We start from the raw sequence: 25969 nt of genomic DNA on the forward strand, positions 1-25969 counted from the left end.
TAAGGGAGGGTTTGTGAGAGACTGTTTGGCTCCTCTGCCTTGTTGTTGTGGACAGCGAACATGTTGGCTAACTCTATTGTATTATATATTCCCCCAAGCGCTTAGTACAATGCTGTATACATAGTAAGCGCTCTATAAATAATAATTATAGCATTTGTTAAGCGCTTACTATGTGCCAGGCACTGTACTGAGCGCCGGGGTAGATACGAGTAAATCGGGTTGGACACAGTCCTTGTCCCACGTGGGGCTCACAGTCTCGATCCCCATTTTACAGATGAGGAAACAGGCCCAGAGAAGTAAAGTGACTTGCCCAAGGTCACACAGCAGTGGTGGTGGAGCCGGGATTAAGCTGAGATAAATACCACTGATTGATAGATTGATTTCCCTTCCCAAATTTTCCTCCCCTTCCCTTCCTGCCCCCCCCCCCCCCCAACTCTTCCTAAGACCTAGCAACTTCCCAGAGTGGGGAAAATTGGCCAGAAAAGTCTTGACTCCCCCTTAGCAGGGGTGACATGCTTGAGGGTAGGAGAGGAAGAAGAAGACACGGTCCTGCAGGGAACCTCCATTTTCTGTCTCTATGGAGGGAGGGGGAGCGACGATTCCTCTCTCTCTTTTTCTCTCGGCCCCCTCACTCCCAGCCAGCAGCCCCTAGCTCACCAAGTCCCTCACCTCAGGATGCCCTGCGATCGGTCCTCTGAAACGTTTTTATGCCGCCTCAGTTAAGCATTAATTCTCCGATCTGTCCTTCCACCTACTCCATCTCCTACTCCCTCGAGCCGACTTCAGTGACGGAAATGGGCCGGAACCGGTCTTCCGGCACCTCCACGGAGTGGAATGCAAACCGAGGGTGGAGTGTCCGCCGGGCTACAGTTCTAAAGTAGCCCCTGGTCTGCCCCAGCGGAAGGGGAGCTGGGGAGTGGGGAGAGGGGAGAAAGTCTCGGGGAGTAGGGAAGAAGAGAGTGGAGACTCTGCTCTTCCCAAACCCTGAGTCCCCAGGGAGAAGCAGGGCCCCTTGTCTGCAGCCCGGAGGTGGAGGTCGGACAGCTTGTCTGACCAGCAAGACAGAGGGCGTGGAGGGAGAAAGGGGTGATCCTGGTGGCCGAAGGGATCCCCGTCCCACCAGTGGTTTAGTTGGATGGCACGGAACGCCCCGACTAGGAGAAATCCACTGACCCCGGCCCGGCCCGAGGCCCGACGGCCTGCAAAGAGTGAGCGTCTACATCTTAGCCAGCACACTCCGCTCCTCTGGTGCTAACCTTCTCACTGGGCCTCCATCTCGCCTGTCTCGCTGCCAACCCCTGACCCTCATCCCACCTCCGGCCCGGAACGCCCTCCCTCCGCATATCCGCCAAACAGTGACTCTTCCCCCTTCAAAGCCCTACTGAAGGCTTTGAGAAGCAGCGTGGCTCAGTGGAAAGAGCACGGGCTTTGGAGTCAGGGCTCATGAGTTCGAATCCCAGCTCTGCCACTTGTCAGCTGTGTGACTGTGGGCGAGTCACTTAACTTCTCTGTGCCTCAGTTCCCTCATCTGTAAAATGGGGATTAAGACTGTGAGCCCCACGTGGGACAACCCGATTCCCCTACGTCTACCCCAGCGCTTAGAACAGTGCTCGGCACATAGTAAGCGCTTAAGAAATACCAACATTATTATTATTATTGAAGGCGCACCTCCTCCAAGAGGCCTTCCCAGACCAAGCCCCCTTTTCCTCCGCTCCCCCTCCCTTCTGCGTCATTTCGGCTCGCTCCCTTTGCTCTTCCCCCCCTCCCCGCCCCACAGCACTTACGTATACATGTGTATATCTATAATCCTATATATTTATATTGATCCCTGCCTACTTATATCGATGCCCGTCCCCCCCCCCCCCCGCCACCAACCACCCCGCCCCACCCTAGACTGTAAACCCGTTGTGGGCAGGGATCGTCTCTCTTTATTTCTGTATTGTACTTTCCAAGCGCTTAGTATAGTGCTCTGCACACAGTAAGCTCTCAATAAATATGATTGAATGAAGGATCGAGCGTCCCTCCTCCCCTCTACCTGGGTCCGACATGTCTTCGGTGTGCTCTTCTGCCCCTGCCCCCCCTTTTAACAATAACCGTGGTATCTGTTAAGCCCTGCCTGTGTACCAGGCACTGTACTGAGCGCTGGGGTGGATACAAGCAAATCGGGTCGGACACAGTCCCTGTCCCATAAGGACGGTCTCAATCCCCATTTTACGGATGAGAGAACTGAGGCCCCCTCTCCCCGTCCTTCCTCCCCCGTGTTCCCCTCTCCTTCTCTCCATCTCTTGCCTCTCCCCTTCTTTCTCTCTCCCGCTCAGCACTAAGCGCTTAGCACTGTACTAACTGGAAGCAAGGCATGGCAAGGGCCCCCCGGATGGAGACGGGAGGGGGCGAGAGGTCGGGGGTCCTGGGGCTGCCGGGGGGCGGGGGCGGGGTCCCTGGAGGACGGGGAGGAGGCGGCCCAAGGCCCAGTGGTCGACACGGGTTTGGGCGCTCGCTCTGGGGGGGCGGGGGGGGGGGAGGACCCGCATACACACACACACACACAGGTGCACAGACACACACGTGCACACACACGCGCACACAGAGACGCACAAGCGCTGACCAGGGCTCAGGCGCAGGGGCGCACACCCGGGTGTGGGGGGGGGTCAAACACAGACACACACAGGCACACACAGACAGTCACAGACACACACACACAGACAGACAGACGGAGACACACAGACAGACACAGACACACAGAGACAGACAGAGAGGAGACCCGATCCCATCACCGGGGCTCCCGCCCCCGCCCTCCCGCGCAGGCAGACACATCGAGGCAGGGGCGGTCAGCGGGGCAGCACACACACACACGAGACACGCTCAGCAGCGCCGGGGACCACGCACACAACACACACCCCCCCCCATAGGAGAGGGCACGGTGGCATCCCCAGGGTGCACACGCACACAGATGCACACGCACACAGTTGCACACACACACACATGAGGCACCCTCACATCAGCGGGGGCGGCCCCCACCCCCCCCAGACACAGGCACAGACACTCACCCCCACGGGCGAGGGCACGGTGGCATCACCGGGGTGCACGCACTCGCCCAGACACCCACAGACCCAGACAGGGACCCCCCTCTCTCCCCGCCGGGCTCCGCGGATCCCGCATTTCGGGGCGGGGCGGGGCGGGGTGTGCGGGAGCAGGAGAAGGAGGAGGGTGGGGGTGCTGGGGCTGCCCCTCCTCCCGGCCCGGCCCGCCCCGCCCCCCGGCGCCGTTATTAGCGGGGCGGCGACTCGGATCCCCGGCCCCGCAGACCCTCCCCCGCCCCCCTCCCCCATCTGTCACCGCCGGCTCCCCCCCCCCGACCCCCTCCCCATCCCCTCCCCAATCCCGTCCCCATCCCTGCCTCCCCCCGCCTCCCCCCTCTCTTCCCGCCCCTTCCCGCACCCCGTTATCCTCCGGCCGCGCATCCTCTCCCTCGCCGGGTCCCCCCGCTGCCCCGCGGCTCCCCGGACCCCACCGCCACTTCTCCCTCTCTCCCTCTCTTTCCCCTTCGTTCTCTCTCCCGTTCCCTGCTCCTCACCCCATCTCTCTCCCGCGTCCCCCTCTCCCCTTCCTTCTTTCCCCCGTGTCCCTCTCTCCTTCTCTTTCCTCTCCCTTTCTTTCTCTCTCGTTCCCTGCTCCTCACTCCCTTCTCTCCCCCGTGTCCCCCTCTCTCCCCATCCTTCTTCCCCTGTGTCCCCCCCCTTCCTCTCTCCCCTTCCTTCTCTCCCCCGTGTCCCCCCTCTTCCTCTCTCCATCTCTTTCCCCTTCTTTCTCTCTCCCGTTCCCTGCTCCTCAACCCCTTCTCACCCCGTCTCCCTCTCTCTCTCTGCCCGTCCTTCTTCCCCCGCGTCTCCCCTCCCTCTCTCCCCGTCCTTCCCCTGTGTCCTCCTCTCCCTCTCTCCATCTCTTGCCTCTCCCCTTCTTTCTCTCTCCCGATCCCTGGTCCTCACCTCCTTCTCTCCCCCGTGCCCCCGTGTCTCCCTCTCTCCATCTCTTACCTCTCCCCTTCTGTCTCTCCCCCGTTCCTTGCTCCCCACCCCCTTCTCTCCCCCGTGTCCCCCGTGTCTCCCTCTCCCTCTCTTCCCGTCCTTCTTCCCCTGTGTCCCCCTCTCCCTCTCTTCATCTCTTGCCTCTCCCCTTCTTTCTCTCCCCCGTTCCCTGTTCATCACCCCCTTCTCTCCCCCGTGTCCCCCGTGTCTCCCTCTCTTCCCATCCTTCTTCCCTGTATCCCCCTCTCCCTCTCTTCATCTCTTGCCTCTCCCCTTCTTTCTCTCCCCCGTTCCCCGCTCCTCACCCCCTTCTCTCCCCGGTGTCCCCTCTCCCTCTCTCCCCTTCCTTCTTCCCCCCGTGTCTTCTCCTTCTCTTTCCTCTACCCTTCTTTCTCTCTCTCGTTCCCTGCTCCTCACTCCCTTCTCTCCTCCGATCCCCTCTTCCTCTCTCCCCTTCCTTCTCTCCCCCGTGTCCCCCTCTCCCTCTGTCCCCTTTCTCTTCCCCTGTGTCCCCCCCCCCATCTCTTTCATCTCCCCTTCTTTCTTTCTCCCGTTCCCTGCTCCTCTCCCCCGTGTCCTCCTCTCCCTCTCTCCCCTTCCTTCTTTCCCCGTGCCCCCCTCTTCCTCTCCCATCCTCTGTGCCCCCTTTGTCCTGCCTCTCTCCCCCTCACCCCCCGCTCCGAGGGGCACAGATTTCCCCCTCATCAGCCCCCTCACCCGAATCCCCGGCCACCCCCTCAAAAAAAGGGGGATCGGGTGTGGGGTTTTCTTGGAGGGGTGGGAGAGGCGCCCGCCCCCCACCCCCCGCCCTCCAGGGGTGGAGGTGGGCGAGGGAGCGTGGGGTGGTGGGGGGCGATGGAGCAACCTGAGGACATGGCGTCGGTAAGCGAGTTTGACTCTTTGACCAGCAGCATCCCGGCCACCAAGGTGGAGGTCACCGTGTCGTGCAGGTAAGCGGCTGGACGGGACGTCTCTCCAGCTGGAGGGAAGAGCGGTCCGGCTCCCCCCGACCCCCTCGCTGCCCCCCGAAGCTCAGTTCCGTGACTCTCAGCCTGGACGGCCCCCTCAAGACCTCCCCTTACACCCCAAACTTTCAACCCTCCATTCGGCTGCCCGAGAGCAGTGGGAGCGGAGAGCTCTGGCTGGGGGAAAGGAGCCAGATTAGGGGTGGGGGGCGTCCGAAAGGGGAACTGGGGAAAGAGGGGAAGATGTAGCTCCTATCTACCAACTCGGTTATATATCGTACTCTCTCAAATGCTTAGTACAGTGCTCTGCCTACAGCGAGTGAAGCAGTGTGGCCTAAGTGGAAAGAGCCCGGGCTTGGGAGTCAGAGGTCATGGGTTCTAATCCCTCCTCCGCCACTTTTCAGCTGGGGCAAGTCACTTAACTTCTCTGCGCCTCAGTTCCCTCATCTGTAAAATGGGGATTTAGGGTGTGAGCACCACGTGGGACAACCTGATGACCTTGTCTCTACCCCAGCGCTTAGAACAGTGCCTGGCACATAGTAAGCGCTTAACAAATGCCATCATCACGATTATAAAATACAACTGATGGATGGTTGAAAGTTTGTGTTCTGGACTACTGCAGCCCTGGAAGCTGCGGGAGAGGAGAAAGGCTCTGGGAAGATCCCGGAGGCACCAACCAGCTCGGCTTTCCCACCAGGTGCCCTGGTGGCAGTGCTCAGGTCAACCCGTGCCCACCCAGGGCGGGAGGAGAGTGGGGTGCAGAGTCAGAGAGTTAGGGCAACTGAGTGCTTTCCCCAGCTTCGTCGCCCTCCCTTCTGAACTTCGAGAGTGACATTCCTTTCCTTCTCTCATCACAGCTCCATTTTGGAGCCCGGGGTAAAGCGGGGTGAGGGGACAAGAAGATGGAGTGTTAGGGCTCTAATTTACAAGGGGAGCCAAAGGGAGATCCCGATGGAACTCCCCAATCCACCTCCCACTACCCTTTCCATCGGCTCTCCTGTTCTCACTCTGTATTTCCAGCCTCTTCCTCTTCCCCGTCCCCCCTCCCTCCCCTCCTCCGGGGACCCAGGTTTAGGATGGGGGAGATCCACACTTACCCCCACCCAAGGAGCCCCTGGGGTAGGGTGGGCAAAAGGGTGCAAGTGGGAGGGGAATGGGGAATGCTCAGACCTGGAATCCGGGGCTCCATAGACCTGGTCCATGGGAATCCCACTCAAGAGAGGACAACTGGCCCTGCATCCTCCCCCACCCGTATACAGGGGAGGGGACAGGGAGACACCCCCCCCCCCTTGGAAGTGGGGAAGATCCCAGATGTCCTTGTCGCTGACACAAGGAGGTGTGTCTGGCGCTCGGCCAAGTAGGAGCTTGTAGGCTGTGAGCTCCTTGTGGGCAGGGAATGGATCTACCAACTCTATTCTGTTATGCTCTCCCAAGTGCTCAGTACAGTGCTTTAAACCTAGTAAACCCTCATCGAATACACTGATTGACAGGAGGGACAAGCCCCAGGCCAACAGGTCTGTGGAGTGGACACGCTGGGTAGGTCGCATCTGAAGGAATCCTCAGGGAGGAGTGGTCTCTCTGAGCGAAGTCGCCTTAGCAGCATCCCCATTTCTTTGGTGTCAGGAATCTGACCCTTGCCCCCTGCCCCCCACCTTCCAGGGACCAACTCACCACAGAGAGAAAGATCAAGGAGAGGGGAAATCTTCCCCCGTCTGATCTCAAGTCCCGGGGAAAGGGGCCGAGGAGGTCCCGGACTGGCCTGGCTGAGTCCTCGACACCCCTCATCTTGGCTGGTGGTTCCGAGGAGGGGAGGGTGAGGGAGTCGCCCCTCACGGCAGCCCTTAGGGTGCAGGGGGAGATTGTACGCTGGCAGTGCCGCCGTGCTTGGTATTCGGGGCTGACGGGTGGGTCGGCGTGAGCGCTGCTCCGGGATGTATTTCGGTAAACAGGTGTAGGTGTGCACGTGGAAAATTGCTGAGGTGTGGGTGTGGGTGCCTGAGCCGGAGAACAAAGCTGAGAACCCCCACTGCTGTAAGAGGCCACGCTCCTTTCTCTTCCTTTCACCTCCCCTCCCCTCCCTTCCTCTCTTCTCCTTTTCTCTTTCCTCCCTCCCCTTCCCCACTATTCCCATTCTCTCTCCTCCCTCCCGGCCTTCCAGCCCTTTCCCTCCCTCTTTTTCTCCTCTTCCTCTTCTCTGTCTCTGTCTCATCACTCTCACTCCCTCTCGCTCTTTCTTTCTTCTGCGTCTGGGATAAGGCAGCAGTGAAGGAATTTCGGGGACGGTTTCTCGGTAGAAACCGTCTTTGAGGAGGCATTTGTAGGTGGGGTGGCCGGGAAGGATGCGGTGCCGAGGGAGGTAGGTTAACAGGACTCAAGGTGGGTTAATGGGCAATAGGAGATTTATGGATTACGAGCAGATAAAAGTTGGTGCGGTCACACCCTGCGGGGAGAAGGGGGGGGGTGGGGGGATGTCTTTGGGGAGGCACAAGCACCGCCCTGCTCCTCTGAGCATCGTGCTGCCGCTGCCGGGGACCGAACTCTGCGATGCCCCAGAAATGCCATCGCCTATGATCCTCAGGTTCAGCTCAGACCCAAGCAGAAATCCGGGTCAGAAAACCACAGCCGGTTTCGGGAAGAGCTTCCCGCTCTGAGCCTGTTGCAGCAGGGTGTGCTCGAGAAAAGGGGCAGAGTGGGGACTTTCCACTACCAAGGGGCCAGAGCGTTCTGGAAGGCCCTGACTCCAGTTGGGAAAATTTTTGTGTTGGTCTCCCCACTCAGAGTGGGAGCTCCTTATGGGCAGGGAACATATCGCTTCTTCATTCTGGACTTCCCAAGTGCCTAGAACGGTGCATGGTGCTAAGTGAGAGGCAGTGTGGCCTAATGGCTGGGGCACAGGCCTGGGAGTCAGAAGGACCTGGATTCTAATCCTGCCTCTGCCACTTGTCTGATGTGTGACCTCGGGCAAGTCACTTCACTTCTCTGGGCCCTAGTTACCTCCTCTGTAAAATGGGGATAGGGGCCGTGAGCCCCACATGGGACAGGGACTGTGTCCAACCTGGTTAGCCTGTATCTACCCCAGCGCTTAGTACGGTGTCTGGCATAGAGTAAACACTTAAAAATTTGATTTAAAAAAGTGGGCACTCAATAAATATTCCTCCTACTCTAGCAACAGAGAGGAGTTCTGGAACACAGAGAACCAGCTGGAGGGGGTGGGATTCTCCAGCATCGCCATTTGGAGGAGGGATCCTAATTCAGGGGTTCCAGGGTGGGGGTCTGGAGGCCTGGAGACAAGTCCTCAGTAAACTTCCTTTCCCTTGACGAGCCCCCTGTGAGATGAGCCCCCATCATCGGCAATGGGGAGTCTGAAAGAAGATCTCTTTGAGGCATATCCATCGCTGGGGAGGTTGGAGAGGTGAAGCAAGGTGGGGCTGGATGCGGGGGGCTGCAGGGTCAGCCGCATGGTCACCTTGTCGTCCAGTTGCCCCCTGTGAAGGACCACCGAGCACAAGCCGGCAACGTCCAGAGGAAGCGGAGGCGGTCCGAGAGGGAGGAAGCCTGCGGCTTGATGGACTGGCTTGAGAAACAACGAAGCCTAGAGGAAAGAGCATGGCGCTGGGAGGCAGGGCACCTGGGTTCTTTCTAATCCCAGCTCCGCCACTTGCCTGCTGTGTGACTTTGGGCAAGTCACTTCACTTCTCTGGGCCTCAGTTTCCTCACCAGGATCCAATGCCCGTTCTCCCTCCTATTTAGACCCGGAGCCCCATTCATTCAATCGTACGTATCGAGCGTTTACTGTGGGCAAAGCACTGTACTAAGCGCTTGGGAGAGTACAATATATCATCAGAGAGACACGTTCCCACCCACGACGAGCTCACGGTCTAGAGACGAGTTCACGGTCCGTCCCATGTGGGACAGGGACTTCATTTGACCTGATCATCGTATATCGACCCTAGTGCTTAGAACAGTGTTCGGCACATAGTAAGCACTGAACAGGTAGCCCCGTTACTGTTAGGTAGACAAGTGGCTCAGATCTCTCCCTCCTTCCCCAGCCCCTCCCCAGCCTGTGATCAGAGCGTGGGGGGAGGCGCCTTGGTGGTAGAGAAGAGAAAGTTCTATTTGGGGGGTGGGTGGGGTGTGTTTGTGTGTTTCTGTGCATTTCTGGCTATGTGTCGAGGGGGCGGTGATGCTCCAGAAGAGTGGGAAAGTGGCGAGACCGGGAAAGAAGCCATCGAGAGAAGAAGAGGGGAAGCTGTCAGGGCTCCCTCGGGATCTGACGCCTCATGTTGGCTTGCCCCAGGCTGGACCCTGAGCTTGTGGGCGGCAGCTCCGATTCACAGGCCTCCCACCCGCTAGTGCCCATGCCCGTCTCCTCCTGCATCTGACCAACCCCTCCTCTGGGTGCCCGTCGGGCTGGGGGCACCCAGAGAAATTGGCCTTCTGAGCCTGGGAACTGGTCAAAGGTTGGGGACCAGGGGAGGGAGCGGGCTGCAGGTCGAGAGGGCCCCCGGGACCCCAGACAGACCGGAAAGGGCGGGAATCCGATAGATGGGGGATGGGGGAAACGTGGAGGAACAGACAGGAGGCACAGTGATGCCCCCATCTACCTGTTGAATTGGCCACTGCCCTTGGCAGAGTAAGGTTGAAAACAGTCGTGGGTTGGGGATAGGGGTGGACTGGAGGGCTGAGGGAAGGAGGGGGAATGCCTCAGGCCTTGGCCCAGTCCGGTCCCCTGGGGAGAGCCCAGGGGCCCACTGGGCTGGGGCATCATAGCAGGGAGTCCGGCCCTCAGGGGACAGCCCAGCCGGCCGTGGGGCTGGGGCGTTGGAGCAGTCGCGGCGTATTCTGCCTCGGGCGAACAGTCCTCCTCCAAACTGTTATTTTTGCCCTCCGCAGCCGCCGCCGCCGCCGCAGCACCGTCTGGGAGGATTCCTGGGAGTTTATCTGTAGATACTGGCACCCTCACGGGCCCCTTCCCCGGGGTAGAACTCCAGACCATCTCCTTGGGGTCGGGTCTGGCTCAGGGGATGGGGAAGGAGGACTCCTGGCACCCACGCCTCCCCCGTCCCACTCTGGGCCTCCCAGGGGCCGGAGGTCGGAGGAGAGAGCAGATAGCAGGAAGGGCGGGGATGGTCCGAAACTCAGGAGGGAGAGAGGGGCAGGGGGCTGGGGTTGGGGGCAGGAAGAGGAAGGGTGGCTTTTTTTTCCCCCTGGGGGCATCTATTTCTGCCTGCCAAGAAGGTGAAGGGCAGGGAACCGGGGGGGAGAGGAGGCATCCGGGAAGAAGAGTCTGGGCTGAAGGAGTGGCTGGATCTCATCTATCTTGGGGTCTATCTATCAGGGGTCGTGACCCCTGTCCCACATCCTCCTCCTCCTAGCCTGGAACGCCCTCCCCCTCATATATACCTGACCAGCACTCTCCCCATCAACAAAGCATTATTAAGATCGCTTCTCTTCCAAGCGAATTCCCCAATTAAGCCCTCTTTTCCTCGGCTCCCTCTCCCTTCCGCGTCATCTGTGCAGTTGGATCTGTGGTCTTTGGGCTTTTGATTTCACCTCACCTCACCTCAACCCCACAGCATCTATGTACAGATCCTTAAATTTTTATATTATAAATGATTTATTTACACTAATGTATGCCTTCCCCTCTAGACTGTAAGCTTGCCAAGCACTGTTCTAAGCGTTGGGGTGGGTACAAGTTAATCAGGTTCGACAGAGTCCTGGGCTCACAGTCTCAATCCCCATTTGATAGATGAGGTAACTGAGGTCCAGAGAAGTGAAGTGACTTACCCAAGTTCACCCAGCAGACAGATGGCGGAGCTGAGATTAGAACCCATGACCTTCCAACTCCCAGGCTCCTGTTCTAACCACTAGACCGTACTGATTCTGATGATAGTGGTGGAGAAATTGGCTGAGGGGGTAGGGAGGGGGTTAATTCACTTTTTAGGCCTCTTCAGCCCACTACAGCAGGAAGGATTTAAGTTAGACCCAGACACTAAATCAGCACTTTCCCACTTTTGTTGGAACTCTCGCTCATGCCGTCCTTGGCCCCAGTCCAAATCTGTATTCCTGGCGGTTCTGTATGGGCAGGGGCATAGGGACAGGTATTGGGTCGAGGGGCTAGGCTTGGGAGGAGCCCCTTAGTCTAGGGAAGAAGGCACCAGGGACCCTGGGCTTCCCGCCTGGTGCCCAGAATTGCTGCTGTTGCTGTTTTTCCTCCTCCTTTTCCTTCCTCTTTCTCTGGACCTCCTCCACCACCTCCTTCACCTCCTCCTTTACTTCCTCCTGCTCCTGCTCCACCTTCTTCTCTCCTTCTTCCTCCTTCTGTTCTTCCTCTTTTCTCCTCCTACCTCCTTCTTCTGCTCCTCCCCTCCTCCATCCTTCTTTTCTTTCCTCCTCTTCCAGTTCTTCCTTCTCACCATCTCTTCCTTTTCCTCCTCCAACCTCCTTCTCCTTCCTCTTCTTCCCGTTCCTCCTCCTTTCTCCTCCTACCTCTTCTCCTGCTCCTCCACCACCTCCTCCTTTTCCTTCCCCTCCAGCCTCCTCTTCTTCTGCCTCCTCCCCCTCTTCCTTCTCCCCTGCCTCCTCTCACCCCTCATATTCCTTCTGGCTCAGCTCTTCCTGCTGTGACAGACAAGACCAGCTCTGGTTCAGGATCCCGCGTGGTAGCTGGAGGGGGCTGGCAACTTCCCCTCCCCTATTCATAATCAACTTCAATGTCCGTCTCCCTTTCTAAACTCTAAGTTCCTTGAGGGCAGGGATCACACTGTATTGTACTCTCCCAAGTTCTTAGTACAGTGCTCTGCACACAGTGAGCACTCCATAAATACCACTGATTAGCCAGTCAATCGTATCTACTGAGCACTTACTATGTGCGGAGCACTGTACTAAGCTCTTGGGAGAGTACGATATAACAATATAACAGACTCATTCCCTGCCCACAAAGAACTGAATCTGGGGGCTCCCCCAGCCTGTGGCCAGACTGTACCCCTTTGCCCTCTCTAGTTCCACTTTTTCCTCACCCCTTTCTTGTTCCCTCCCTCCCTGCATGCCCCCCAAACTCCAAAAAGACAAACAAAAACCTCTCGAAGCATGTCCACCTCTCGCCCCAACCACAGCCGGCATGGAGGCCGTGCAGCTGGAGCTGGGGTGGGTCCCCTGTTTAACATTTTTTTGCCACGATCACATGGCATCCGATTTCTTCAAGCTCCCGTCGATCAATCAGTGGTACTCCCTAGCACTTACTGTGTGCAGAGCACTGTACTAAGCACAGTTGGCAGACATGTTTCCTGCCCACAATGAGCTTACGGTCTAGAGTAGGGACCACCTCCTGGATGTGTTCTTTCTTCCTTCACTCTTTGGCTGCTTCTGCTCCCAGCCATTCCTACCGTGGGCAGAGCTGGCAAGGCAGAGAAAAGGGCACTGCATCAGCCTATCCTGCCCCGTTTGCAGCCTGCGGAGTGTAGAGCGGAATGCAGATGTGACTTGTTCTCTGCGCTCGTCCCGCACTCCCGCTCTGTGCCCACTGGGGAGAGAGGGTCGGGCATAGGCTGGTGGTGACGGCTCACCTCAGGCCACGGGCAGGGAGGGAGCATAAGCTTGGGGTGCAGGAGTTGGTGAAGGGAAACCCCCTGGGAACGGACTTTATGGAGAAGCAGCACGGCCTAGTGGATAGAACACGGGCCTGGGAGTCAGAAGGATCTGGGTTCTAATCCCGGCTCCACCACGTGTCTGCTGCGTGACCTTGGGCAAGCCACCTAACTTGTCTGCACCTCCGTTCCCTCGTCTGTAAAATGGGGATTAAGATTGGAAGCCCCATGTAGGACAGGAACTGTGTCCAACCCGATTCGCTTGCATCCAGCTCAGCACTTAGAACAGTGCTTGGCACATAGGAAGTGCTTAACAAATACTACAATTATTATTCTTGGAGAGACCCTCTGTAGTTCTATTTCCACTATTCATTTATTCATTCAATCGTATTTATTGAGCACTTACTGTGTACTAAGCGCTTGGAAAGTACAATTCGGCAACAGATAGCCCATTTCCCCTAGTCTGACTGTCCTTGAGCATCTGAGCATGTGAATGTGTGTGCATGTGTCTGTGCGTGCGTGCGTGTGTGTGTGGGAATGAGTTTGTGCAAAATGGTGAACACCCATAAATGTGTGTGAGGAGGTGCTTGGGTAGTTTCGTGAGCACTTTGTGTAATCGTCCCGGTGTCTACTTACTACTGTACTCTCCCAAGTGCTCACTTCAGAATTCAGCACACAGTAGGGGTTCAGCACACAGTAGGGGCTCATTACATAGTATTGATTGATTGATTGGTGCGCAAGTGTGGTGTGTGCGTGTGCTTTTGTGTTATGGGGGGGGGGCGGGGGAGACAGCTCTTGTGTTACCATGTAGTGGTCCCCTAACTGCCGAGCAGAGGAGCCCCACTGACCTCTGTTTCTGACCCTCTCGGAGCCGGATTGATTTTTTTTCATGTGAACAAAACTGCTGGGGCTGCGGTTGTTGCTGTTGCTGCTCTCCCCCGGGGCAGAGTCTTTGAGTTTTGGACAAGATTCGACTCTTTTCCTGCAGTTCCTGAGGCGAAGCTGCCCTGCCCTCCACCTACCAGCAAGCCAGTGGGATTGGACTGGGGCCAGGGGCAGTTGGACAGGGAATGTGTCTGCTTACTGTTCCCAAGCGCTTAATACAGTGTTCTGCGCACAGTAAACGCTCAATATATATGATTGAATGAATGAATGAAAATTCAAAGCAATACACCTCCCTCACCTGCAGCTCCCTCCATCCCCTTACCCTGCTCCTTCCTGGATCTCCTGCTGTGAGGAGCAGTATGGCGTAGTGGCTAGAGCACAGGCCTGGGAGTCAGAAAGTCATGGGTTCTAATCTCTGCTCTGCCGCTTGTCTGCTGTGTGGTCTTGGGCAAACCACTTCATTTGTCTGAGCCTCAATTACCTTATCTGTAAAATGGGGATGAAGACTGTGAGTCCTTTGTGGGATAAGGACTGTGTCCAACTCGATTTGCTTGTATCCACCCCAGTGCTAAGTACAGAAGCAGCGTGGCTCAGTGGAAAGAGCACGGGCTTGGGAGTCAGAGGTCACGGGTTCTAATCCCGGCTCTGCTGTTAGCTGTGTGACCTTGGGCAAGTCACTTAACTTCTCTGTGCCTCAGTTACCTTATCTGTCAAATGGGGATTAAAACTGTGAGCCCCACGTGGGACAACCTGTTCACCTTGCATCCCCCAGAGCTTAGAACAGTGCTTTGCACATAGTAAGCGCTTAACAAATACCACATTTTTTTTTTATTTTACAGTGTCTGGCACATAGTAAAGGCTTAACAAATACCATCATTTCTATTATTATCATTCAATTCCCTCCACCCCCTTTACCTGTTCCTTTCTTCGATCCTCTGGCCGCTGAAAGCTCCTCTACCCTCTCCCTTCTCCTTTCTAGATTCTGTGGCTCCTCAGCAACTTCCTCCACCCCCACCCCCTTTTTTTGGTTTTTGTTAAGCGCTTACTGTGTGCCACGCACTGTACTAAGTGTGGGGTAGATACAAGAGAATCAGGTTGGACAGAGTCCAAATCCCCATTTTACAGATGAGGGAACTGAGGCATAGAGAAGCTAAGTGACTTGCCCAAGATCGCACAGCAGAGCCAGAATTAGAACACAGGTCCTTCTGACTCCCAGGCCCTTGCTCTCTTCACTAAGCTATGCTGCTTCCCCTTCCCACTCCTTCTCCTTCTCTTCCCTGAGTCCTGTGTCCCCCTTAACCCATATCTTCCCTGGACCCTCTGTCTCTCTCCCCCCACAGCAACTCCCTCTTCCCCTTCTCCTTCCCCTCCTTGGACCCTCTGTCCTCCGACCCCTGTCACCAGCAGCTCCCTCCTCCCCACCCCTTCCTCCTCCCCAGACCCTCCAGCCTCCAGCAGGTCCCTCCACCCCTTCTCTTCTACATACCCTCCATCTTCCGGCAGCTCCCTCCACCCCTTCCTCCTCTCCTCCCTGGACCCTCCATCCTCCAGTAGTTCCCTTCACCCCTTCCACTTCTTCTCCTCAGGACTGTCATCCAGCCAGGTCGGCTTGTTCCAACTGAAAAGAGAAAGAGGTTCCCGGTCGGGTCCAGGCTCCACGTCAGTCAAGCTGGGGTCGGGCTCAGGGGTCCCCAACAAAGGCAAGGCTCCATTTCAGCGCTCCAGGAGCTTACAGTTCAATTTCAGGGTTCCAGGCTGCAGATATCCCGGCCCCTTGGTGGGAATGGCTGGTGCTTGTCCCATTAGGGAGATGCAGTGTCCCCCCCACCGATTCAGCCCTTTCCGCGTGGTGCCGAACCACACCCCAGTAGCCAGAAGCTGAAACGAATCCCCCATAGGCCTCCGCCGCTCTGCTGGGAGCTGGGCGTGGGCAGACATGAAACGTGGGTGAGGTGGCAGAATCGTGGCCTAGAGGGAAGAGCTCGAGCCTGGGAGTTAGGCGGCTGTGGCTCTTACCCCAACTCTGCCGCTGGCCTGCTGGGGAACTCTGGGCGAGTCACTTAACCCATCTGTGCCTCAATTTCCTCATCAGTAAAATGGGGATGTTATCATCTCTTCTGACCAGTTAGATTGCCAGCCCCTTGTAGGAGGGGGACCATGTCTGATCTGAATATTCCAGTGCTTAGCACATGGCAAGTGCTGAATAATTTATTATTATAATCACTATCATTATTAATTAGGTGACTTCCAGTATCACTGCGTGCATGTGTGTATGTGTGTGGGGGGGTGTATGTGTGTTTGACATCCAAGATGTAGGAGCACAGTCATAGTGTTAAAGTACAAATCCTTTCCTCCATACTGCCCTCATTCCCCAACAGAAGGGAGAGGAAGCAGAAAGGAGGAGGAAGAAGAGGAAGAGGAGGAAGGGACCAGGATACCCTGGGGGACTTGGGGATCCCAGAAACTGAATCAGTTTTGGTGGGGTGGCAATAATGAAAAGCAAGTTGAATGAGCAAGAGAAGAGAAACATTCTTCTTCCAGGCTTTAATCCCTGACAGCCAGCCTGGGAAAGCCTGGGATTCCTTAACAGCTCTCCAGGGACTCCAGGTTGATCTCATGGGCTATGGGAGAGAGTCAAAGGACAGTCTCCCTGCTTCCCCAAAGCCCCTTCCAGTCAGAAGACCCTCGGATTTCAGATTAAAAAGTGCCTTTATGCTCAGAGGGTCTCCTGCCCCCTCTGCATACCTCCCATTCCTGCTCCTTCAGAATCCGGCCCTGTGGGTGGGAGAGAGAGAGAGAGAGGCCTGAGGAGAGAGACAGACCACCCCCTGCTCCTCCAGAACTGCGGCTCTGCCTTGCCTCTTGACTGACAGAACAACTGGGGCATGATCAAGCCTTTCTGTTGAGCGCTTCAGATTTTCCCTTTTTTAAAAAAAATTCATTTTGCCAGAAAAAATTTCCTCTTAGAGCTCCTCGAAGATAGATGTTGGAGGCAAAGCATTCACTGTGATTCTCTACTTCCCCTCCATTCCAGCCCGGTCCCAGGGGGAGGCAGGACCTGCAACCTGTCTCCACCCATTATGTCTCCCAGTGTGCAGAGTAGTGACTTGTCCCAGGAGGAAGGACTGAGTCGGGGCCAGAGCTGAGACCCTGCTTTTTCTGATCCAAGTGTCAGAGGGGAAATAGAGAGGGGAAGAATGGATTGGAGGGAGCCATCTATAGGGAAGACGAGACCCAGAGTTGCATGAGGACCCGCTCTGGAGCGATCTCTGAAGCCTGAGCCAATTTCAGGGATAATAATAATAATCTAATAATAATAATTATTATTATGGTTGGTTAAGTGCTTACTAACTGTCAAGACCTGTTCTAAGCACTGGGTTAGACACAAGGTAATCAGGTTGTCCCACGTGGGGCTCACAGACTTAATCCCCATTTTACAGATGAGGTAATTGTGGCACAGAGAAGTTAAGTGCTTGCCCGAAGTCACACAGCAGACAATCGGCGGAGCCGGGAGTAGGAGCCACGTCCTCCGACTCCCAAGCCGGTGCTCTTTCCACTAAGCCACACTGCTTCTCGGGGACCTGCTTCTCAGGGATCTTTCCGGGGCTGGCCAGCTGGGCTGGGGTCTCCACTTGAGGATGAGGAGGGCCCAGGCTGGACTCTTCCCATCCTGGACTGGCTTCCAGGAAGGGATGGATTGTAGCCCTGGGGACCAGGCCTCCTGAACCTCCTGTTTTGGTAGTTCCCTAGGGTTGCTGGGTTGGCTGCTGAGCAGGATCAGATCACAACCTGCAGCTGCTAGGGAATGAGCGGTCACCCCCGCTGCCCCTTTGCCCCGGGCCCGGGGCAGCCGGCCCTCGTGCCTCGGCCCCGCAGAGAATGCTGTGTTCTCTCTCGCTCGTTCTTGCTCTCTAGCAATTGTCTCACGTCCGGCAAATTGCAGGTTATTATTTTTGCAGCTGGATGTGGCACGGGGGAGCCGCTGTACTAAGAGGAGGGAGAGGAGGCTGTCAGGGGGCCAGGCAGGAGCCTTCTCCTCTTTCCCCGAAGCGGGGAGCCGGGGACCTTGGGGAAGGATCGGGAATCTGGAGGAGATCCACCTGGAGCCCACTGGGGCTAACCCGGGACAGGGACAGTTAACCCAGACGGTAACGGCTGAGCTGGGCTGGTGATGGCTAACTCAGGATGGGCGCAGCTAACCCAGACAGGGGTGGCTAGCCCTGTGTGGTGATGGCTAACTCGGGAGGGGGATGGCTGACTCAGACAATTTCAGCTAGCCCAGGACAGCGATGCCTATTTCAGGCTGGGGACAGCTAACCCAGGCAGTGACAGCGGTGATGGCTAATCCGGGACAGTGATAGCTAACTCGGATTGGGGCTGGCTGATCCAGACAATTTCAGCTAGCCAGGGACAGTGACGGCTAACCCAAGGTAGTGACGATTAACTCAGACACTGACAGCTAGCACAGGACAGTGACAGCTCTTCTGAGACAGTTATCTGTTACCGAGGATCGGGATGGCTAACCCGAGTCAGCGATAGCTAGCCTGAGATGGCGATGCCTAACCTGGCGGGGGACGACTCACCCGGGGTGGTGACAGCTAGCTCGGGGAGGGTGTTTGGCTAATCCTGAAGAGTGCTAGGTTTTGGTGGGAAGAGGAGGGGAAAGGCACTGGGAAAGGCTCTGTGCTGCCACTGGCTCTTGGGAGAGACAGAACCTTCCTCATAGGGTGGGGGTGGGATGGCCCACAGTGGCCTGATTGGCATGCTAGAGGTACCCAGAGCCCCACAGCTGGGAGTGGAGAAGAAGAGCACAAAGGACTCTCTCCTTTCTCTTGGGAAACACATTTGCGGCTAGTACTCGGAGCCACCGCTGCAGTAAATGAAATATGGCAGAGTCCCAAGGCAGGCGGGGAAGGGACGTGTCCCCAGACGACAGGGGGAAGGCAGGGGGACGTCGGGGGGGAGGGGTCGTGGGGAATCCGGGGTCTTTGTCCAGCACAGTGGGGGTCGCAGTGGAGGGAGAGAGGACGGGGCAAGTATATCGTGGATTTGGGAATGGCCATCTGAGGTTCCTCATCAGTGAGATGATAATAACGACAACAGTAATAGCCATAATTGTGGTGGTTGTCGAGCACTACCATGTACCAGGGACTGTGCTAAGCACTGGGGTAGATATAAAACAATCGGTTAAGATGCAGTCCCTGACCCAAAAGGGGTTCACAATTTAAAGGGGATGGAGAGCAGATATTTAATCTCCATTTTACAGATGAGGAAACTGAGGCTCCGAGAAGTTAAATGACTTGCCAGGGTCATGTGTCGTGTGGCCTCGGCAGGGAGAGAAGGGATAGCGTGAGGAGGTTCTCCATGGAGGCGTTTTCATGTTGAACGATCATGAAATTGGTGCGTCTCCATTGTCTACTCCCAAGCACTTAAGTACACATATCAGGGACTTCATTGATACCACTGATTATTATTATTATTATTGGCAATAATAATAACGATATGTGGTATTTGTTAGTGCTTACTATTTGCCAAGCAGCGTACTGGGCTCACAGCCTTAGTAGGAGGTAGAACAGGTATCGAATCCCCAGTTGCGGATGAGGGAACTGAGGCACAGAGCAGTTAAATGACTTGCCCAAGATGGCAAAGCAGGTAAGCGGCAATCAATCAATTGTATTAACCGAGCATTTACAGTATGCAGAGAACTGTACTAGGCGCTTGGGAGAGTACAATATAGCGGAATTGGTAGGCACATTCCCTGGCAGAGTTGGAATTAGGACCCAGGTCCTCTGACTCTCAGGCCCGTGCCACCGTCTATCAGATAATAACTATCAGTCCTCCAGGAGCTTACTTATGCCAGCTCGGGATAACGCGGGAAAGCTTCCCGGAGGAGGAAGTGGCCATGGAATATAAAGGAGAAGAGGGGGAGGGTTTTCTAAGCAAAAGGTGAAGTTTGGAGGCGAAAGAGGGAGGGCAAAGGGCGAGGCTACAAGAAGGCATTGGGGGTCAGAAGGAGAGCGGGTGTGAGGAACGATCCAGAGCTGGGGCAGTGAGGGGTAGAGCATCCGAGTTCGGAAAGACGACCAGATGACTTTCCATTTCAAGTGAGTTGACTGTTTGAAAAACACAAGGCTGGGGGTTACCTCAGTGCGGGGCAGTTTCAGGAAAACCAAGCATAAGGGGATTAGATCGGTGGGGTTAAATGGGTTTCTTTCTCACTCTGCTGCTTGATTTATTACCACACCTCAGATTTCCATGGCATTTTCTTATTTTTTCCAGAGCACTTTCAAACGAATGATTTCATTTTATCCTCTTGACATCCATGAGATTTTAGGGAAAGGCAGGGATCATTATCCCCATTGAAACTGAGGCTCGGGGAGGTTAAGGGAGTAGTGAGAAAGTCCTCAGCAGGTTAGTGGAGGACCCGGGAGCAGAACCCTGCGTGGCTCAGTGGAAAGAGCATGGGCTTTGGAGGCAGAGGTCATGAGTTCGAATCCCAGCTCTGCCACCTGTCAGCTGTGTGACCGTGGGCAAGTCACTTAACTTCTCTGTGCCTCAGTTACCTCATCTGTAAAATGGGGATTAAGACTGTGAGCCCCACGTGGGACATCCTGATTCCCCTCTGTCTACCCCAGCGCTTAGAACAGTGCTCGGCACATAGTAAGCGCTTAACAAATACCAACATTATTATTATTAACCCTGTACTACACAATGCAGGCTCTAATTTTTTTTTTTTGGCTCCTGAGTTCATGGGTTGTGGCTTCCTTTAGGGGTTGATTTCATCTCAATCTCCTGTGATTTGGAACCTCCAGGTGCCTATGTGGAGTCGAGGGAGGGGAGTGTGTGAACCTAAGACACACAGGCTCCCCCAAACATCTAGAAAGGCAGCCTGTACTCTTAGAAATGATAATAATAACAGTGATAATAGTTTTGGTATTTGTTAAGTGCTTACTCTGTGCCAAGAACTGTCCTAATTGCTGGGGTAGATTCAAGTAAACTGGATTGGATGCAGTACCTGTCCCACGTGGGGCTCACAGTCTCAACCCCCATTTTACAAATGAGGTAACTGAGGCACAGAGAAGTGAAGTAACTTGCCCAAGGTCACACAGCAGACACAAGGCTGAGGCAGGATTAGAATCCATGACCTTCTGACTCCCGGGCCTGTGTTCTATCCATTATACCATGGCAAAATGACCGGTGGGAGGGTCAGTGACAGGACTGTGATAGGCGGTGACATCCCCTCCCTCACCCCATTCGGATCCCAAGGCACCCAAATCTGCCCCGGGCCCAACCCTTGATGTTATTCCAATATCCTGTCCTCTCTTCCCTGCAGGAACCTGCTGGATAAAGACACGTTCTCCAAGTCGGACCCACGTAAGTGTCCCCTGGACTCGGTCGCTCAGTATTGTTTGGGTTTTGTCTTGGGCCCAGACAGTCCCCAGGAGGACCCCTCCTAATTCTCCCCAGAGAAGGACTTTCTGACAACCTCCCCTAGACCCAGAGGCTCCTTTGGTTGAGGATACACCGAGAGTCTGGGGGACCCTCTCTGGGGTCATCCTTGGAGGTAGAGGGGCGACGCCAGAGATGGAACTCAGGGGTCCTGAATCCTGAGCAAACATTGAGGGGTTGCCAGGGTGAACCCCCTCCTCCAGTCCACGCCCCACTCCAGCTCTCAGATCAGGTGATCCTTTCCGGAGTCCTTTTCGTCACTCCAAGTCCCTGGCCCACAGACGATGACTGCTCCCTATCTGCTTCAATTCTCGATCCCAAATATGGTCATTAGTCTGTCCCCAGGGCCAGCGCCCCCAACACCCCCATCCCGGTTCCTCCTATCAGAATCCCATCCAGCAACTGGCTCAATCTGATGGGTTGATTAGAGTTCCGAGATTAAAGCCCCCAGCCCAAGACTCTCTTTACACTCCTTCCCCCAAACTCTCCCAGAGACTGGATCTGCCCACGGACTCCATCATCTGTATTTATCGAACACTTGCCTGGTGCAGAGCACCGGGAACGGTGCTGGGGACTTCAAAGTAGAAGAAAAAGACCCAGTCCCTGCCTCTGAGGCGCTTACAGTCCACTGTGGCCTGCCAGAGGGGAGGCAAGAGGGCCAGAAGGACAATGAACCTGCAATAGTTACGAAAAATAAGAATAGCTAAAAATACCAAGCACAAGTGAATAAATAAATTAGTAGATAAAGTCACTCAATGATTCATGAGTGCTAAAGTGGCTATGGGAATAGAATGACCCGGGTGGCCAGAGGTTAATCAGGGAATGCCTCCTGGAGGAGGAGATGGGTTTTTAGAAGGGCTTTGAGAACGGGTGTCGGGGATGAGGCTTGGAGGAGTGGAAGGGCAGAAGGGAATGTCCAGAGGCAGGAGAGCCAAGGGTGAGGAGGTTTTTTTGGGAAGAGCAGCAGGAAGCCTGAGCTGGAGAGGAGCCGGGGAAGGGGCAGTCAGTGGAGAGAGAGTCTTAAAAACCATATCAATCAATCGTATTTATTGAGCTTACTGTGTGCAGAGTACTGTACCAGACACTTGGGAGAGTACAGTATGCCAGAATTGGTAGACACGTTCCTTGCCTAATACTAATGTTGGTATTTGTTAAGCGCTTACTATGTGCCGAGCACTGTTCTAAGCGCTGGGGTAGACATAGGGGAATCAGGTTGTCCCACGTGGGGCTCACAGTTTTCATCCCAATTTTACAGATGAGGGAACTGAGGCGCAGAGAAGTTAAGTGACTTGCCCACAGTCACACAGCCGACAAGTGGCAGAGCTGGGATTCGAACTCATGAGCCCTGACTCCAAAGCCCGTGCTCTTTCCACTGAGCCACGCCTACAGTGAGCTCACCTTCTAGAGAAGGAGCTACAGTCTGAAAGGAGCGTCTGTTTCCTGCAACCGACTCCCCCTCGGCCCCCACCCGTCCCCACTGAGGAGTGCGGCTGCTCCTGGACTCCTCCCAGACTGACTCCCCAAAATGTTCTTCTGCTCCCAGACTCCGAGAAGCAGTGTGGTCTAACGAATAGAGCATGGGAGTTGGAAAGACCTGGGTTCTAATTCCTCTCTGCCACTTGTCCGCTGTGTGATCTTGGGCACGTCACTTCACTTCTCTGTCTCAGTTCCCTCATTCCCAAAATGGGGCTTAAGACTGCGAGAACCATGTGGGACAGGAACTGTGTCCAACCTAATTATCGTGGATCAATCCCAGCACTTAGTACAGCGTATGGCACATAGTAAGCACTTAGCCAGTACCATTAAAAAAAGGGAACCCGCCAGTCGGCTCCTCCCAGAATGCACTTTCACCACTTGCTCTCCGCCAACCCCAAACCTTCCTGCCTTTCCCAGATTCATTGGCTCATCCTCAGAGGGTGTGGTTCCCTACCCCAGTGCGGAATAATCTCCCCTCCTTCCTCTCCCTGCTCTCTTTTCCACTCTTCTCTCATTGACGGGTTGAGAAGATTAACGCCTGCCTGTTCTGTCTTTCCTTCGCAGTGTGTGTGCTGTACACTCAGGGGATAGAGACCAAGCAGTGGCGGGAGGTATGTCGTCCCTTTCTTTGGCAAATAAAATGCATCAACCTGTCTGTCTCCGCCTGTCTCCCTGTCTGTCTCCCTGTCTGCCTGTCTGTCTGTCTGCCTGCCTGACCCTTCAACTCCCTCAGTCAACCACTCAGTGGCATCTACTGAGCGCTGATTATGTGCAGAACTCTGTACCAAGGGATACAATAGAGATGGTAGACAAGATCCCTGCCCTCCAGGGGTTTACAGTCCAGTGGGGGAGACTAAATGAGTGGCAGGTAAGGGAAGCCTCCGAGGATAAGGGTATGTACCTGAATGCTGTGGGGGCGAGGGGTGGGGTAAGAACGAATATGTTAAAGGGCAAGGACTAAAGTCAGGAGGCCCCCGGCCGAGACCTTTCACGCTGCAGCTTCTAAGGAGACCACCAGAATTTGGAGGCAAGAATGCAAATGATCAGAGAAGGATAGTGGGAGCCCCTGATCAGGTCTTGTGTGCGTGTGTGTATGTGTGTGCGTGCCTATGTGGGGAGAGTGGGTGGGTGCCTTCCTTTTGAGGCTGTACATTTGAGGGTGCCGTGTGATTCTGAATGGTTGCTATGGTCCCCGAAGCCCACAACAGGAGAGAACTCAAGGGACAGTCCATCCATCCGCCCATCTGGCTGTCTCGTCCCCGGCTGCTAAACCACTCAGGGCAGGTTGAGCTTGAGGCTCACCCTGCAGGTCTCCAAGGAGGGAGCCTCCAAAACTTGGCCTGATCGTCCTTTCTGCTAGACAGTCAGGGAATTCTTTCTTGCACCCATCTGACCTCATCCGTGCTACAATTTCAGAGCACTTCCTGTTGCCCAAAGTGTTGGATGACCCAAATCTGGAGCTGCCCAGAGGTTCCTCTGGTTGGGGAGAGGGCGCACTGCCATCAGCTGCAGTTCCAGGGGAGCATTTGGAGGAACTGTGTGAGGGCTGAGCTGCCTAACACCCGCCGGAAGGGTGTGGGGTGAACCATAACTGGAAATCAAGAACGGGGAGTCAGGGAGGGCAGGCCAGCTGTCCCCAAGTTCCTGTGTCCCCTTCCTCCAGCTTCGCTGCTTAGCGTGGTTCCCTCCAACTCTGGGGAGGTTGGATTAGGGGCGGGGGGGGGAGAGAGAGAGAGAGAAAGAGAGAGAGAGAGATGTCAAGAACGTCTCCATGTTGGGAATGGCTGAAGAAGGCAGGAAGATGAAATGCTACAAGGACAGAGTTTAAAAAAAAAAACACGGGAACAGTAGTAGAAATAATAACCTTCATTAAGCACTTTACTGTGTGCAGAGCACTGTACTAAGCATTGGGAAAGAATACACAGGTGGGGATTAGACATGGTTCCTCCTCAGGGTTGGAGGTGGTGACTAGGGCCACCCTAGGAAGGGAATTCAATGGCTCATTTTACCCATGCAGCATTATCCACTCAGGGACTTACCCCCTCAGACCAGGGCAGCATTGCCTAGTGGATAGAGCATAGGCCTGGGAATAACAGTTTGGCCACTTGTCTGATGTGTGACCTTGGGCATGTCCCTTCACTATCCTGTGCCTCAGTTACCTCATCTGTAAAATAGAGATTAAGACTGTGAACCCCACATAGGGCAGGGACTGTGTCCATTCCGATGATCTTGTAACTATCCAGCCCCTAGTAGAGTGTCTGGCACGTAGTAAGCGCTTAACAAATAACACTAAAAAAGGAAAAAAATAGGGCGGGGGGATGCTGGCAGAGCAGGGCAGGGCAGGGAGGTGGAAAGTCACTTGCTCAATCAGTAGCATTAATTGAGCGCCTACTCTGTTCAAAGCATTAAAATAAGGACTCGAGTGAGTACAGTAGAACTAGTAAGACATTAAGACACTGTCCCCTCTCTACCTAACCTCTTCTACCAATTTTTCAATCTCTTCTCTGCTGTCTTCTAGGTAAAGGACCTAGAGTAATTAATGCCACACTGGGTTTATGTAATTAGGAGTCAATCGATCAATCAGTGTGGTATTTATTGAGTACGCAGTGTGCAGAACACTGTACTGAGTGCTTGGGAGAGTACCATATAACCGTGTTGGTAGATACTTTCCCTTCCCACAATGAGCTTGCAGTCTAAAGGAGTCCTCTCGGCCTTGCTAATGAGGTGGAAACACCCTGAGATTATTTTCTTTATTGTACACAGAAGCAGCTTGTCCTAGTGGATAGAGCATGGGTCTGGAAGTCAGAAGAACCTGGGTTCTAATCCTGGCTCTGCCACTTGTCTGCTATGTGACCTTGGGCAAGTCACTTAATTTGTCTGTGCCTCAGTTATCTCACCTGTAAAATAGGGATTAAGACTGTGAGCCCATGTGGTACATGGATTGTATCCAAACTGATTAGCCTAAACCCCCGTGCTTAGTTCAGTATCTGGCACATAATAAATGCTTAACGAATACTATTTAAAAAAAAAAAAGGGAACTGAGGCCCAGGGAGGCTGGGGTCTTGCCTGATGACACTCAGTGTGGGTTAGTGGCAGAGCTGGGATTAGACTCTAGGTCTCCTGACTCCTGTCCCTGAAACTCTGTCTGCCAGCCTTCACTGCCTCTATTCAGTCACTCACTCAATCATCAGTCAGCTGTATTTATTGAGTGCTTACTGTGTGCAGAGCACTGGACTAACCGCTTGGACGAGTACCCTAAAACAATATAACAGACACGTTCCCTGCCCACAGTGAGTTTACCGTCTAGAGGGGGAGACAGACATTAATATAAATCAATAAATTACACTGAATAGGGGGAGAGGGCTGTCTCTCTGTGCCTTTCGGACAAGTCCAACCTGTGTCCGAAGGGGCCAGTCCTTGTCCACCACCACCAGACCGGGGCCACCGACGGGTTAGGGGCTTGGCTGACCTAGGCCCAGCACCAGTCCCCGTCTTCTGAGTCTGGACTCCCCAATCCGGACCTGAACTCCGAGCCTTACCCTCCAGCTCCGCAACCCCCAACAGCTCTGGAACTCTGCTTTCC

At 55.0% G+C, this 25969-nt stretch overlaps 1 protein-coding gene across 2 annotated transcripts in view; it reads left to right on the top strand.

The window, feature by feature from the left end:
• Positions 1-4628: 4628 nt before the first annotated feature.
• The window catches only part of CPNE5 (copine 5), a 56983-nt gene continuing 35642 nt past the window's right edge, over positions 4629-25969 (top strand). For both annotated transcript variants that reach the window (XM_029069733.2, XM_029069734.2), the window contains exons 1-3: positions 4629-4975; positions 20795-20835; positions 22951-22997. In XM_029069733.2, coding sequence (XP_028925566.1) covers positions 4881-4975; positions 20795-20835; positions 22951-22997 — 183 coding nt within the window. In that variant the 5' untranslated portion in view covers positions 4629-4880. The remainder of the gene's footprint in view (positions 4976-20794; positions 20836-22950; positions 22998-25969) is intronic.

This window comes from Ornithorhynchus anatinus, chromosome 7 (assembly GCF_004115215.2).
Source record: "Ornithorhynchus anatinus isolate Pmale09 chromosome 7, mOrnAna1.pri.v4, whole genome shotgun sequence".
Classification (NCBI taxonomy): domain Eukaryota; kingdom Metazoa; phylum Chordata; class Mammalia; order Monotremata; family Ornithorhynchidae; genus Ornithorhynchus; species Ornithorhynchus anatinus.